Raw genomic sequence first — 17,382 nt, 5'->3', positions numbered from 1 at the left:
GACCAGGTAGAGTCCTGTTGGAAGATTTTGGAATTCATTCTGGAATGGCTCTGGGGAAAGGTTCTTGATCTGGAACCTCTCAGTTTTGACTTGAATCCCTTGGGTGTCTCAACCTCTTGGGACCTCTGTTTTACTCATTGTAAAATGGGCCTGTGGCCAGGCACTGCTGGTTGCCCATCAAATAGTTATTGCTTCCCACCAAACACGGCCCTGGGTTCACCCATGTGCTGATATGCCTTCCCTGGAGTGTATCATATTTGGGTGTACCATAGTTAGTATAAGCCAATTAATGTGACTTAACCCCTCTTATTAGTGATTGGGTTAGAAGTGGTCATGTGACCCACCTTTGTCCAATGCAATATGAGTGGAATGCAGTGTGGGAACTTGGGAAGATTTGTCTCTCCTAGGAGGGTGCCACAAGAATAGTGGGTGTTCTCCTTCTCTCGATACCGTGTTAGTTGGCTGAGAGAGACATCTGAAGCCATGATGCCATGTGCTGCCAGACTGAGGATGAAGTCAGTGCTGAGCCTTGAGGATGGCTGGCAGAGCTGATCTGTGAATTGAGTAGGTCCTGGGCCCTGCCTTGTCCCACTCCTAGAAGGCCAAGTGTATCAGCTAAATATTTACTTAGGTCTTACCAGCTAGGGGTTTGAAGGGTTTTGCCGAAAACATTTTGATACTTGGAGTTGGAGTAAATATTTTAGTTTATTCAAAGAAAGCCCAGGTGTCCACACAGCTTTATTGAACCACGCTCGTGTGGGAAGTGAGATGCAGTTTGGGGAAGGAAGGTGCCACTAAGTCACTTTCTACATATTGGCTAAAGGGACCCTTGGCTGATGCTGGATGAGACAGTTAGTTTCTGCGACGGTTAGTATTGTCAGCTTGACAAAGACTAGGAGACAAGTGTCTGGGCATGCCTGTGAGGGAGTTTCTGGTATGAATGAGTTCATCAATGGGCTGGGATCCTATTCTAAACTAGAGTGGGAGGACTAAGTCCAGCACTCATCTCTCTACTTCCTGCCGAGGTACAGTGGACCCAGCTGCCTGTGCTCTTCTACTGTGAGGTCCTCACCACGGCCGACTGTACTCTCAAACCGTGACCCCCAAATAAAGCCCTCCTGAAGTCTTTGCTGTGTATTTTGTTTGCAGCAATGAGAAAACAAATAACAGAAAACTGTAAACCAGCTATATGGATTCATGGAGGTAATGTGGAAGAATCTGGAACATGTAGATAGGAAAGCCCTAAAAAGGGTCAGTGGGCCATTTTTGGTACAAATTTGGAAGGTCAGAATTGTAAGCGCCAGCGCTTACTTACCAGGGTTACCTGATACAGCCAGTGAGAAAGGACCCTTTGAACAGGCACAGGTTGAGGGGTTATAGCAAGACTGAGGTGTGACAAGTTTATTGTAAGCAATCAGACTTTTTATACCCTTATCAGAAACAGAATATAATGACTGTTGCCAGGATCAATACACTGGTAGTTGCTAGGATACAGTGATGTTTGTGAGCCATATAGGGTACCTAAGATGAATGTCTATGACTAATTGTCCAGTTAAGCTCCCACATGCTTCTCTGGCTTCTAGGGAACACAGAGATACAGAGGTGGCCTGAATGCTCCCCTCCCTGAGGGTATGCTTTCTGAAGAACTAAAAGGGCACACGGTGCCCTGGGAGCCACGGGCTCTAATCTGAAAAAACCTATGATGCATGCCTCTTAAGGCAGCTAGACAGGCCAACTCCATGATTCCCTGCATAGAATACCAACAGAAATGTGGGTAGAAGAGGCCCGGTTCATGAGGTTAAAAGTGGGGAACAGGAACTCTATCAAGACCTGGCATAGAAGCCATTTGTATTATAATCTGGCACAGAGTTTGGCTGTGGTGTGCATGTGTCCAGAGAACTTGAGCAAGATTGAATTCAAAATCAATAGACTAAATTATTTGGTAAAGGACAACTCAAGACAGGGTAGCATTCAGGGCATGCCATGGCTGTCTGGGCCTACTTTGATCCAGTATACAGTAAGAGAAAAACAAAAATGTGCTGTTTGGTGGGAAAAATAGGAAGTTCAAACTTTCAGACAAGGCTGGTACTGAGAAAGCATCTGTAATCATTAAAGAGATTAGTACCATTACAGCCAAATTCCTTGCTCCACTCTGGGATAACAGGGAAGGAATCCTGAGGAAGACCCCACCTATCACTACCCTCTGAAAATGCAAATTCATTTGAAGGAGAGAGCATTAACTTAGAATGCTAGTGCAAAATAAAATAAACAAAAAGCCAACAAAACAAACAAACTCCAACAACAACAAACCACTTAGGGAAGTGTTTCTCCAGCGTCAAGCTGGAAAGCACCAGTGGCCAAGGCAACTGTGGTCTAAGGGGCCAGGTTACATCTTGAGCTGGCCACAGAACTTGGCAGCACTATCCAGCCACATACTAGTAGTTTTTGTGAGTATAAAAAAAATGCAAGACTTTGTGGGTTATAGAGGCTTGTGCCAAGGTTCCAAAAGGGTATCAAGGCCAAGCAGTATGAGGAAGGGTCAGATTCCTTAAAAGGAGGTCCTGTGATGCTACTGTATAACTCTATGAAGAGAAAGCTTAACTTGTAAAGGAGGCCACAAGATGTTGGAGATCCTAGAACCTTTGGATGTCCACCAAGGAAAGTTTCAGGAATGAAACGAACTGGCCCAGGAGAAGGACTATGTGTGTTCTAGGTAGGGGCTGGCCAACCCTTTGGAACCCGGATGATCCCATCGTGAGTCTAAGATGCCTGACACGGACCTGCAGGATTTGTTGTTTGCTCTGCTGGGTTTCGGTCTTGCTTTGGTCTCATTTTTCCTTGCTGCTACTCTGATGCTCAGGGAATGCTTGCTCTGAACCATTGTATGTTGGAAGTATAGAAGTTAATTTTTTCTTGCTGTGTATATATTTGTGTATGTCTTAGGGTTACTATTGCTATAATAAAAAACACTGTGACCAAGAAAATTTGAGAGGAAAGGATTTATTTGGCTGACATATGCTGAAGTAGGAATTTAACTGGGTAGGAGGCCCTGGAGAGGTGCTGCTTCCTGGCTTGGTCCTCATGGCTTGCTCAGCCTGCTTTTTTTTTTTTGGACAGGGTTTCTCTGTGTAACTTTGCACCTTTCCTGGAACTCGCTTTGTAGACCAGGCTGGCCTCGAACTCACAGAGATCCACCTGCCTCTGTCTCCTGAGTGTTGGATTAAAGGTGTGCGCCACCACTGCCCGGCAGCATGCTTTCTTAATAGAACCTAAGAGCACCAGCCCAGGGATGGCACCACCCACAATGGGCTGGGCCCTCCCACATCAATTACTAATTAAGCAAATGTTCTACAGGTTTGTCTCCAGTCAAATATTATGGAGGCATTTTCTTAATTGAGGTTCCTTCCTCTCAGATGACTATAGCTTGTGTTAAGTTGACAAAAAACTATTCAGCACAGCATGGATATCTACCTGTTTGTGTGTTCTTGCATGTGTGTGGAGGCTGGTAGTTGATGTCAAGTGTCTTCCTCACAGGCTCTCACTGAACCTGGAATCACTGATTCAGGAGGGCTCTCTAGCAAGGGGGTCCCAGGGACCCTCCTGTTTTGATTTTCTCTGCAGTTAGATTATGGGTACATGCTGCAGTGCCTAGCTTTTTCCATGGATGTTGGGGATCTAAAATTCACATCTTTGTGCTTGTATGGCAAACACTTTAATAACTGAGTCATCTCCTTAACTAGTGTAATTTATTTTTTGATGCTACAAGGCTCACAGTTAAGAGATTGCCTGAGTCTCAGAAAAGACTCTTACACTTATGTAATGGATGGCTGCTTGGACCCACAACAACAACTCTACCCGGTCCAGAATGATGCCCTGCTACCCATGAACATTACTCAATGATCAGGTTTGGACTACAAACTCTTCAGGACAGTCCTAAGATGAGGTGATCCATCATACTACACTTCTAGCCAGAATCTCAGACAACCTTACCCATTACTCTGAGACTGGCTGCATACTCCACAGCTAGTCCTATTGAGACCTATCTAAGCTTTCCTACAGGACCCCACAGAGATACCATCACCCCCTAAACAGCAGGAAGTAATTCTAAGAAAATAAAGCCCCTCTCCCAAAGGTTTCATTTTTCTCAGTGTTATGGATGGATGGTTATAGGATTGGGGGGTGGAACAATAAAATTTAAACCATTATTCTCCTTAAGAAAAGAAAAAGGGGAATGGATAGGTATAGGATATTAAAGTAGATTATCATATTTACTAGTAAACTGATTTAGCAAACTATCAGCCTTGGATAATTTGCATTGATATGGATTCTTGCATATTGATACAAATGTAAACTATTTTTATATTCCTATTTAAGATAATTTGTATATTGATACAAATACAAAACTCTATTTGTTGTATTGTACAGATATTCCTTCTCCTGTTTGAAATATTTTATATATTGATACAAATATAAAATTATATTTGTCATACTATATGTATGTTCTACCTCTGTTTAGGATATTTTGTATATTGATACATATTAAGGATATTGTTGTCATATTGCATATTGCACTATACATTTCTACCTCTGATTAAGATAATTTTTGTATATTGTCACAAGTTCAAGGTCATTATCTCAATACTGTACATCTGTTTACAGACTGTTTACCTTGTTTTTAAAGTCCCAGTCCTTAGGTTATTTAGGTAGAAAAGATTTCCAAAATTATAGTCATCTATCCTTGCCCTTTCTATAGTTATGTTAGGTTCTCCAGATTTACAAGAACATATATCAGATAGATAATCTTCAAACACTTCATAGACCTAGAGAATATGGCTTTAAATGTTTTGATACCTTAGAATTCTGTTGACGTGAGACACAATTGCTCCTGACAGCACCGATCTGATTCTGATAGAAGGTTGGGCTTTTAAGACACTCTGTTTGGAAGTTTGTCTTCTTGGCACAAAGTGGCCTGCTGGGCAAAAAACTGCCCTTGCCTCAACTGCTGACAGTATGAACTCTGTCCTTTCTGGATGAGCAGGACACAAGGAAAAGCGACTACTGAATCTTACCAAGACAGGGTAAGATGGTCTTTTAAAACTCCTGCTTCTGAAAATGGTCTGTCAGATATTCTAGGCCTGTAGCCAGATTGGATGCCTCAACGGTGCTGAGAAACTTTAGGTGACCATCCAGGCTGCCAGCTGCCTCTGTCTATTCTTCCAAGATTTTTGGAAATGGCTTGCCTGCATTTTCTCAGGTATTATTATGTTCCTTCTCAGCTCTCTGATGGGATTAAAAACTAAATAGTTGCAGTTACAATATCTTAGCTAGAACATATTAAATACTAGATTCAGATACTTCAGGATAGCACAGCTATTGGGGTAATCTCGGTAACATGCCATTTACCTATGTTCTGGAAATCTTTGGATTTTAGTATACGTCTCTTGTTTGATGTTTTTCTTGCTGGTTATATTTCTATTTTTGTTTAGGTTATTACCTTTCCCCTCTCCTGGAGGGTTATTGATATAGTTTTATATATTGATATAGTATATAGTTTTATATTAGGTTAGAACTTTCTTATTTAAACAAAAGAGGGAGATGTAATGGGTAGCTGTTCTGTCTATGACCTTGAAGCACAGCCCCTAGAGATGCAGCAGGTAACTGCTGTACCTGCCTATGTGCTCTTGGGGCATGGCCTCTTGGCGACCCTTAAGACCTGAGATGCACGTAAGCATTGCATTCTGCTCCCTCCTGGGACTTGGATGTGGGTTGATCCAGACAGCTGGAACAGCATTCCAGAACCTGCGTCAATTCTGTTCTGTACAGTGAGTTTTTTTCCCTTAATAAATTCTTTTGCTCTTTAAACAGACTCTGTGGATTTCTCACAATACACTTATACTTCAAAAATTTGCAGTGTGTGTGTGTGTGTGTGTGTGTGTGTGTGCTCAGTATGTGAATATGCACAACAAATGTGTGAAGGTCAGTGGACAACTTGAAAGACTTGGTTCTCTCCTTCTACTATGTTGGTCCCAAGTGTTGAACTCAGGTCATTAGAGTTGGTAGGAAGTGCCTTTACCCACACACTGAGCTATTGCGCCAGCCCTGTACTTAATTTTTAAATTTATTATTTTTTCTTTCTTTTTTATTCTTTTCTCATACATTACATCCTGACCACAGTTTCCCCTCCCTCCACTCCTCTCCACTCCACCCTTACATTCCCTGTCCCCCAGATCCACTCCTCTTCCATTTCCCTTCAAAAAAATAGAGCAGGCCTCCCAGAGATATCTGCAGAACGTGGTACAACTAGATACAATAAGACTAGGCACAAAAACCTCACATCAAAGCTGGATGAGGCAACTCAGTAGGAGGAAAAGGGTCCCAAGCGTAGGCAAAAGAATCAGAGACAGGCCCCCTCCATTCCCACTGTTGGGAGTCTCACAAGGACACCAAGCTACACAACCACCGAGCATCTGCAGAGGCCCTAGTGTAGACCTATACAGGCTCTGTGATTGTCGCTTCAGTCTCTGGGAGCCCCCATGAGCCCTGCTTAGTTGATACTGTGGGCTATGTTCTTGTGGTGTCCTCGACCCCTCTGGTCCCTCCAACCTTTCCTCTCATTCTTCTGTGGGGTTCCCCTGGCCCCATCTAGCATTTGGTTGTGAGTCTCTGCATCTGCTTCCTTTAGTTGCTGACTGACACCTCTGTGATGGCCACTGGGCTAGGCACTGATCTATGAATATAGCAGAATATCATTAGGAATGAGTTCATTGACTTTTTTGCCAGTTGTGTTTGATTCTATCCTGGGTCTCTGGGCTATCCAGCTTCTGGTTCCTGGCCATCTAGGTGGTGTCAGGCATGGACTCCCTCTCATGCCATGGGCCTCAAGTTAGTCCAGTCATTGATTGACTACTCCCACAAGTTCTGTGCCACCATTACCCCAGCATATCTTACAGGTAGGACAGATTGTAGGTCGAAGGTTTTGTGGCTGGTTTGATGTCCCAGTCCTACTGCTGGAAGCTTTGCCTGGTTACAGAAGATGGCTGGTTCAGGCTTTGCATCCTCCACTGCTAGGAGTCTTCCCTAGGGCCTCTCTCATAGATGCCAGGGAGTTTCCACATTGCCCCTCCCTAAATGCCCCCCAATTCCAGTTGCCTTTCCCAGTACTTTCTGCCCTCCCCACCTGAGTCCTCCTGTTCTCATCCTCACCTGCCCCCAGTCCACCACAACATCTATTCTATTTCCCCTACCCAGGGAGATCCATGTGTGCCCCTTGAGCCCTCCTTGTTGCTTAGCCTCTTTGGGTCTGTAGATTGTAGCATGGTTATCCTTTATTTTATAGCTAATATCTACTTATAAGTGAGTCCATACCATATTTGTCTTTCTGGGTCTGGGTTACCTCACTCAGGATGATTTTTTTTTTTCTAGTTCCATCCATTTGCCTGCAAATTTCATGATGTCATTGTTTTTAACAGCTGAGTAATACTCCATTGTGTAAATGTATCACATTTTCTTTATCCATTCTTCAGTTGAGGGACAGCTAGATTATTTCCAGTTTCTGGCTATTATGAATAAAGCTATGAATATAGTTGAGCAAGTGTCCTTGTGGTAGGATGGAGCATCCTTTGGGTATATGCCTAAGAGTGGTATAGCTGGGTCTTGAGGTAGATCTATTCCCAGTTTTCTGAGGAACCAAGGCTGCCCACTCTCTCCATATTTATTTAATATAGTAACTGAAGTTCTAGCTGAGGTGATAAGACAACTGGAGATCAAGGGAGTGCAGATTGGAAAGGAAGGAGTCAAAGTATCATTATTTGCAGATGATATGATAGTATCCATAAGCAACCCCCAAAACTTCTATGAGGGAGCTCCTACAGCTGATAAACTCCTTCAGTGAAGTGGCAGGATACAAATTAACTCAAAAAAAATCAGTAGCCTTCTTATATACAAATGACAAATGGGCTGAGAAAGAAATCAGGAAAACAGCATCCTTCACAATAGCCACAAATAGTATAAAATATCTTGTGTTAACTGTAACCAAGCAAGTGAAAGACCAATACAACAAGAACTTCAAGTCTTTGAAGAAAGAAATTGGAGAAGACATCAGAAGATGGAAAGATCTCCCATGTTCATGGATCAGTAAAAATGGCCATCTTGCCAAAAGCAATCTACAGATTTAACGCATGCCCCATCAAAATTCCAACACAATTCTTTACAGACCTTGAAAGGAAAATACTCAGCTTCATATAGAAAACCAAAAAACCCAGGATAGCTAAAACAACCCTGTACAATATCTATCACCCTGCACAAAACTCAAGTCCAAGTGGATCACAAACCTCAACATAAAACCAGATACACTGAACCTGGTAGAAGAGAAAGTGGGAAATAGCTTTGAACACATGGGCACAGAGGATGACTTCCTAAACAGAACACCAATAGCACAGGCACTAAGAACAATAATCAATAAATGGGCCTCATGAAACTGAAAAGCTTCTGTAAGGCAGAGGACACCATCAATAGGACAAAACGACAGTCTACAGAATTGGAAAAGATTTTCACCAACTCCACATCAGTTCTAGAGAGCTAATATCCAAAATACATAAAGAACTCAAGAAACTAGACATCAACAAACCAAATAATCCAGTTAAAAAATGAGGTACAGATTCAAGCAGAGAATTCTCAACAGAGGAATCTTAAATGGCTGAGAAACACTTAAAGGAATGTCCAGCATCCTTAGCTGTAACAGGAGCCCAGACCTTAGCATAACTGACTCCATGATGGAAGAACCACTCAGTCTGTAAAACAGCACGTAGACAGTACCACCCGCCAAAACTAAAACAAATACCTAATCCATCAAAGTCCATCTAGCTCTGGGAAAGTCTCTAAATGTACTAACCTTGCTTTTTAGCTTCTTTAGTTCTGCTTCTGGATAACTGATCTTGTTAACTGAAGTATGTCAAACCAGAACATGGTTTTTGTGCTTAAAAACTCACCTTAAGAAAAGCTCAGGGCTACACTGGGATCCCCCCAAACTCCCAGTGTAGTTGCCAGCTGGCTAATAAAGACTTTCTATTGTCTTTAAACCATGTCCAAGCAGTCTTCTCTGGTGACTACCCCACAACATTGCCATCAGAGAAATGCAAATCAAAATTACCTCGAGATTTCATCTTACACCCTTCAGAATGGCTGAGATCAAACCCACAAGTGAGAGCTCATGCTGGAGAGGATGTGGAACATGGAGAACACTCTCCATTGCTGGTGGGGGTGCAAACTTGTACAGCCACTATGGAAATTAAATTTATTTATTTAATAATGAGTGTGTATATGTTACATGCATACACACCAGTATGCATGTGCATATGTTTGCATGTGCAATTGTGGAGGCCAGAGAAAGATGTCAGATGTCTTCTGTTGCTGTCTGTCTTAGCAACTTGAGACAGGGTTTTTCACTGAACTGGAAGCTCGCTGTTAGAGTAGGTGGCTAGCAAGCTCCCAGAGCCTGAACCTCCAATGCTGGAATTACAGACAAGCATAGCCATGCTTGGCGTTTTATGTGGAGTGTAGAGATTTGAACTTGATTCTTCATACTTGTACAACAACAGCTTGGGTGAATTGAAACCCGAAGATCGACCCTAAATGCGAATGACATCATTCCACTGCCTGGAATCCTGGACTAACTAACCACGAGGGAGGAAGTCGGCTGAGCACTACCACTCACCTGTCCCTGCTCCCAGACTGTGGATGATGCCATGTGACCAAGTTCCTATGCTGTTGCTTCCTTGCCGTGGATGGACTCTGCTCCTGTGCTGAGTAAAAATCCATCCTTCTTTCCTTGAGTTCTCTGCCAGGTATTTGTCACCCCAATAAGGAGTAATTAATAATTCTGTGACAGCTGCAAGTTGGTAAAGGAATCACAGCACTCTTCAGTGGGAGGAGACTGGCAAAGGGTGATTCGTCTGAAGGAACCGGCACCTGTGACTGGGAGGGTTCCAAATCGGTAGGGCGGGCTGGAATTGGAGACCCAGGAGAGAGCCAGTTCTATGGCTCAAGTTGAGGGCTGTCTGCTGCCGAGTTCGTACCTGCTTAGGGGAGGTCAGGCTTTTTGTGCCATTTTGGTCTTTTCTGGTTGGATGAGGTCCACTTCTATATGGAGGAAGCCATCTTTGCTCACATCCACTTATAGAAAGGGATGCAAACACCCCAGAGGATGTCTGACCATCTATTTGGGGGTCAATAGCCCAATTTGGCACTTAACATTAACCACCACATTTGCCCTAATGAGACAGAGAACTTGATGAGAACTCAGCTTGGATACTCAAAGATGGTCTTGGCAGAGATCCAGGATTTCAAATACCCTATCTATCACCATTGCCCTGGGAAGTTGCCATCCCATTCTACAGATGTGTAAGCAGAGGCTTAATGGGGACAAGAGAGTCATCGTACATCCCAGACATACTGTGGACACTTGGGAATGGGGGTGCTGGCCTGTTCGTTCTGCTGTGCCATGGTTCAGGATCCACAGTGACTGCAGCCCCTACTCTTACTTGCTCCCTGGGGACCTTTGCCAAATCACATTAAAGAAACAGAAAGTAAAGACAGTGGGCATTTTGGGACAGAAGGTGCCTTCTGCTCTGTTCAACCTAGGCTTGGAAGCAGCAAACGATGGGGGCAACTATCTTGTCTTAAGGAATGGTATTGACTGAGCTCCTTATATGGCTGTGTGCAGGACATTTTGGAGGGAACCACGGATGGGGCAGACTGTGGACCTTTCTTCTTGAGGTTCAGAGTCCAGATCAAGCTGTCTCCTGACCCCAATGGTTCTGATGGTGTGGCACCCAGGCTAGCTTGACCTAATGTCTTAGGCTCTTGGTTAGGAAGGGCAGGGTAGAGGAACCAGGAGCTGAGGTTAACTAGCCGGAACACGAGGGAACGGTGACCAGGAGTTTGTGTGAAAGAAGAGGGGCTGAGAGAGGGCGGTGTGTTTAGAAGTGACATGGGTTTAGTGCAGGAAAGAGACAAGCCGAGTCTCCGCGGCGACCTGTTTGTTGGAGCTGCCTGATTTAGCAGAAAATCGCACACGCTGGCCCTGGCATGGGCCAGTGGAAGGTATTTCCTCCCCAGGCCCGGGTCAAGTTTCATTCATAGGTACTGTCTAAAATTAGACCCTTGCCTTTCATTCTGGTCCAAGTTCCCTGCCTAGCGTAATATTTGGGAGAAACAGGCAACTCCATTAAAAGTGCGCCTTCCTCTCTCGGCCCCTGGCCCGCGGACTGCGCCCGGTCCCTGCTGGCGGCCGCCACGGCTCATAAACCCGGGTCTAAATTCAAAGCATCCGCTCTGACTGGTGACCCCGAGCTTCCAGGCAAACCTGGGCTGTCTCCTGTAGCTCACACCACAGACTCAGCCAGGTCATGGCAAGAGGCCCAGTTCATGCCTGTGGTCTCTGTGAGGGGAGCGAGAGGGCAACTCCCCAGAGGCAAGAGGGGCCTGGCACGTGTGGGTGAAGCGCAGGTATATGTTTGGGTCAGCCTTAGTGTCTTCCTCTCCAGCCTCAGGGAGTCTGTCCAGCAGCCCAGCCAGCTTTACTGTTGGTTGCTATTCTCCAAATCAACAGAGCCTCAAAAGACTGAAGGAGAGGGTGATCTGCCCCATGTTTGGGCCAGCGCTCTCATTTAATTAGTATTTCATGAGCATAGGTATCTGAAGATTTTTGGTCATGAGGGCACTGGAAAATGCTGGCTTCCAGGAGCTATGGAGAGTGGCACCAAGACCTGAGCATGGAAGGGACCTTGTCTTCATCTCTTGCCCAGTTTCTCTCCTGGCAGCGGCACCCGTTCTCCCCGTGCGGTGCTCCTGTGTTGGTGGTCATGGTGGTATGTGGCCCATTTCTGGTGGTCCCGGGGCTAGCTGTTGGTGTGGAGAATGGGCTCTTCTTCCTGGGGTCCAGGTTAGAAGTCTTTAAGAACCACCCCAGTTATCTTCTATAGGAGCCTGCCTGAGTGCGCAACCTCAGCGAAGAAGGGGCCTTCCCTAGCGCAGTGGTTTGGGCGAGGAACACCCCTTACAGGCTCATGTGTTTGGACACCCGGTCTCCTGTGGTGGCGCTGTTTGGGGAGGTTATGGAGCCTTTAGGAGGTGAAGTCTTGCTGGAGAAGGTAGGACACCGGGGAAACACTGAGGATTTATAGTTTTCAGGATTTGTAGTTTTTGAGGCTTTATGCTGCCATGTCTTAGTCTCTCTCGATGGAAATGTGATCTTCTAGTTTCCTCCTGCTGCCGCTGACATTTTCCCTGAAGGTTGTTATTCCTTGCCCGCCACGATGGACTCCATGCCTCTAGAACTGTGATCCAAAATAAGCCCTTTCTCCCTTGAGTTGCTTTTGTGGGATATTTTATCACAGCAGTAGAAAACTTATAAAGCTTGGCTGCACCCCTGGGACAGGGCATGAAGGAGAGAGAGCCCCAGGAGAGAGCGTAACAGCACACCACTGTCCCGCAACAAGCATCTTCCGGAGACTCACAGAAAGCCCTTGACTCAGGCTTGGCAGGTGGCAGAGGGCTTCCCAGAAGAGGTAATGTCCAAGGTCACTGGTAGGTTTTATCTGGGATCTAAGAAGAAAAAGGCTGACACATGAAACACCTCAAAGCAAGACCTGGGCTTGCCGGGCCTGGCACCGGCACTCTGGCTGTACTGACCCTGGCAGGCCATGTCGCTCTGGGCCTCAGTTTCCGCATGTGCAGCTGGGAATCCTGGCACTTTCCCCACACAGACATTAGAGCCAGGTGGGCAGCTCAGTGTGTGTCACTGAATCTGCCGATCCTAAGTGTGGTGCTGCTCAAGGCAGGCAATACTCCATCAACCTCTGGTCTCAGCTCAGTTCCAGAAAGGCCCCTCCTTGACCAGCCTTCAAAATGGGCTTCCTTTTCAGCATCTAACTTATCATTTGATTTCCTTCCTAGAGTCTTCCAGTTTTGTAGCTGTTTGGTTTACTTTCTTGTTTATAGTCCATTTTAGACCAGGCTGAATGGTCCCAGACAGTGAGGAGCAGGGCTTATTCTCTCCTGTGTCTCCTCCTGTGTTCAGAACTCAGTTGGTGTCTGCAGAGTCAATGGACACAGGCCTGCAGGCGTACAGAAATGAAGTTTTGGCAGTCTCCTGTGGCAAGGTAGATTTGTCCAGACAAGCTCTGACTGAGGGCAATGTCCAGGCATCCCTACAGAACTCTCTCACAGCATCTGAAAATCCCAGTCCAACTGTGGTATAAAGCTGCGGTAAAACCACAGCCACTACTTCTCTAGACAGGCTTGGATCTGGGACCCATGCTCTCTCCCGGCTGCTCTGGGGCCTCTAGCTTTCACTCTCTCTCACGTCTTCCTCATCCTGGGAGTAACGCTCCTACTGAGCTGAGTGTGATGTGATTGAGTGTTGTGGGTTATTTTTACACTGTGTGAAGGTGTATTGCTGTGATTGGTGTAATAAAAAGGTGAACAGCCAATAGCTAGGCAGGAGGTATAGGTGGGACTTCCAGAGATAGAGAGGACTATGGGAAGAAGAAAGGCAGAGTTGCCAGCCAGACACAGAGAGGAGACAGGAGGTGCAAGATGGAAGAGAGGTAATGCCACGTGGAAGATCATAGACTAAAAAATGTGGGTTAAGTTCTAAGAGCTAGTTGAGACAAGCCTAAGTTAAAGGCCAAGCTTTCATAGTTAATAATAACTCTCCAGGTCATGGTGGGCTGGCGGTCCAAAGATAGTCCGACAAGAAAGCTTGTTACAAGTGAGGGACTAGCTTGGTGACTCCAACCAGCTTTGGAGTCATGTCCTGGTGTTAGCTCCAGCTGGACAGCTGACCCCACTTCCCAGATCCCACCATTCATGCTCTTCCTCCCTCACGGACCTGAAACTTTCCAGAGAGTCCCTCTGGTCTTCCCTTTCGGTGTAGTTTGGCTTCCCAAGAGAACACTGAAGTGAGCATGTATGAATTCAGAAAGTGCTAGCCAAGGGAGTGGGCTGAAGGACAGGAAGTCAGTATGGGGTGCAATGACAGTGTGAGCATCTCTGCTGAGTCCTGCCCTGCTCTGTGACATGGTTCAGAAAGCATGCCCTTGAGACTGCCTGTCAGGGGCAGGTGCAAGGGACTGACTGATGTGGGGCTGAGGGGTCTGTAGTAGGTATTAACTGCATAGCACTTCTGGCCAGGCCTGTTGGTGAGAAGCCATTACAGATGGTGGGAACTTCCAGGTACCCCTCCTGGGCTGGCATGCAGGGAAGGGCTGAGTGCCAAGGGTCTGTGGGAGGGGCCAAACATCTGCTTGTCTATGATGGGTTTCAGCTGGGTCATTAATGGAGCTGAGAGTCCAGCCCCTCATTAGGTGCCTGAGTTACCTGGTTTCTCTTGGTGCCTGGGTTCTTGGGGCCCTGAGTCAAAGACAGAGAACACAGGGGTTGCCCTTTGCCAGGTGCTGCAGCATTGCTTGGAAGGGAGCATGATCATCTCCCCCTGACATCCGAAGAGAGGTTGAGAGAACGGGCAGTGGCATGGCCATGTTGCTGCTGGTCTCTGGAAGTTACAGGTGGTTGTAAGTCAGCACGTGGATGCTGGGAACCCAAGTGCTCTGCAATAGCACCAAGTATTCTTAACTGTGGAGCCCTTTAACTACTGTTTTAATGTCTTTCCTATAGCCTCATGGATGTATTTACTTTTCAGTCCAAAAGAGTCCTTTGAGTATGTTCCGTAGTGCTGGCTTCATCATCACAGACTCCTTTAAACGCGCCTCCGTTGGGGAGACATTTCTCTTTCAATTACAACTGATAGTTTTGCTGAGTATAATAGTCTGGCATGGCAATTTTTGCCTCTCAGGACTTGAAGCACCTCATTCTAAGGCTCCCTGGCTTTTAAGGTTTCTGTTGAGAAATCTGCTGTTATTCTGATGGGTCCACCTTTCTATGCAACTCACTTTCTCTTCAGGCCTGCAGTATATGTTCTCTGCTCTCTTGATCTAGAGTTTTAACTGTAATGTGATGTGAGGAGGTTCTTTTCTAGCCTGGTCTGTTTCATAATCTGAATTTCTCCTAGACCTGCATGGCCATCTCTTTCCCTAGATTTGGGATATTTTATTGAAATTGTTTTCTAATTTTTTAGCATGAAATTATAGGAGTTCTATGCTCACAGATTGCCTTGGAAATAAAATCACTTTATTGTAATGAACTCACAAATAAAAACATTACTCAGTTAGATTAAAGAAACTACTCACCCAGTCCCAAACTCTGTACATTTCAATGAACAGTTAGAATATAGTTAGAATGGCCATTCTTCTTTTAGAGTGCTACACATTCTCTATCTGCTATATTTTATGCAGTTATCCATCACAAAAAAGAAAACAATACAGTTAAAATAGAAAAAAAAACAATTAGCTTTATATTCTTTTTAATGATTCCTGCATTTTGTTCTTATTATCTAATATTACCCTTTCTTGACCTCATTTCTGAATGCTATACCATACCCACCCTTATGGACACACACACACACACACACACACACACACACACACACACACACACACTGTAGGCTAGGATCTGCATATGGGGAAGTACATGCATTTTTTCCTTTCTAAGTTTGGGTAACCTTGCTTAATATTATACATTCTAAGTTCATTCTTTTTCCTGAAAGTGTTGTGATTTCATTTTTCTTTAGAGCTGAGTAATATTTCATTTTACATATGTACCACATTATTATTACCCATTCATCTGCTAATGGACATTTCCTTGCTATCATAAATAAAACAGTAATACACATGGTTGTGCAAATATCTCTGTAGTGGATTATGGAGCTCTCTGGGTAAATGCCCTGGGGTGGATTAACTGGGTCATATGGTAGTACGCTGTGGGATGTTCAAGTATGTCAAATGTGTTGCTCTGATTGGTTAAAATAAATAAAGTGCTGATGGCCAGTAGCCATACAGGAAGGATAGGGTAGGTGGGACAAGGAGGAGGAGAATTGTGGGTAGTGGAAGGCTGGGTGAGAGAGACCTTCGAGCCGCCACCATGACAAGAAGGATGTAAGGTACTGACTGGTAAGCCATGAGCCACGTGGCAACTTTAGACTAACAGAAATGGGTTAATTTAAGATAGAAGAACTAGATAACAAGAAGCCTGCTTACATACACGGCCACACAGTTTGTAAGCAATATAAGTTTCAGTGTGTTTACTTGGTTGGGTCTGAGCGTCTATGGGCCTGGCCGGTGAGAGAGATTTGTCCTGATGGTGGGCCAGGCAGGAAAACTCTAACTACAGTAGTAATTTTTTGAGGAGCCTCCAAACTGATTTCCACAATGACTGTGTTAATTTGCATTCCCACCAGCAGTGAGTGAGAGTTCCTCTGTCCCTATACCCTCTCCAATGATATTTGTCATCAGATTTCTTGCTGACAGTCTTTCTGACTGGGGTGAGGAGGAATCTCCAAGCACTTTTCCTTGATGACTAAAGATGTTGATCACCATTAAGAATGGTTACTGTTGCTCATATGTGTCTCTTCTTTTGAACTGTCTACTCAGATTCATTAGCACATTGGAAAACAAACTGACCATGGAGCACAAGCCCATAAACCACATTTCTCTATGGCCCCTGCTTCAGCTCCTGCCTCCAGGTTCCTGCCCTGGCTTCCCTCAGTGATGGACTATAAACTATAAGCTATGACATGAAATAAATCCTTTCCCCTGGTACTTACTCTGCAGCTCTTTGTAAATTCTGGATTAGCTCCTTGTCTGTGGTGTAGCTGCTAAAGACTTTTCTCCCTTACTGTGAGCTTCAATGATGGTCCCCTTTGCTGGGTCAAAACTTTTAATTTCTTGTTCTTCTGTGTTTTCTTCATCCTTGGGAGCTGTGGGCATGGTTCTTTTTCTAATTGACATCTATATCTACATACATCATTTATATGTCAATGTATCAATCTCTGTTGTCTGGCAGAGATCCGCCTATTTACTCACCTACCTATATGTGATGGTTTAATTTCTGTTGGTAGGATAACATCATGACCCAAAACAACTTGGGAAAGAAGTGCTTTATTTCAAGGCAGGAACCTGGAGGTAGGAACCGAAGCAGAGGCCATGGATGGATGCTACTTACTGGCTTGCTCTCTATAGCTTGATTAACCTGCTTTCTAATACAACCCAGGACTATGTGCCCAGGGGTGGAACCATCCACATGGGCTGGACCCTTCCACATCAATCATTAGTCAATACAATGTACTACAGACACACCCATGGGCAAATATGATGAAAATGACTCCTCAACTGAGGTTTTCTCTTTCCAGGGGACTCTAGTTTGTATTGAGGAAGACTGACCAGCACACCACATTTCTACCAGACATTCATTCTCATACCTCTTTCT

At 44.9% G+C, this 17,382-nt stretch overlaps 1 protein-coding gene across 1 annotated transcript in view; it reads right to left on the bottom strand.

Moving 5' to 3' along the window:
• Positions 1–16,883, bottom strand: part of LOC118588623 (cytochrome b-c1 complex subunit 8-like) — a 44,627-nt gene extending 27,744 nt beyond the window's left edge. The window contains exon 1 of the mRNA XM_036195198.1: positions 16,793–16,883. Within this exon, the coding sequence (XP_036051091.1) occupies positions 16,793–16,883 (91 nt within the window). The remainder of the gene's footprint in view (positions 1–16,792) is intronic.
• Positions 16,884–17,382: the final 499 nt, after the last annotated feature.

Source organism: Onychomys torridus, chromosome 8 (assembly GCF_903995425.1).
Source record: "Onychomys torridus chromosome 8, mOncTor1.1, whole genome shotgun sequence".
NCBI lineage: Eukaryota > Metazoa > Chordata > Mammalia > Rodentia > Cricetidae > Onychomys > Onychomys torridus.
The sequence above is the reverse complement of the archived record's forward strand: the minus strand, read 5'-3'. Positions and strand labels throughout refer to the sequence as shown.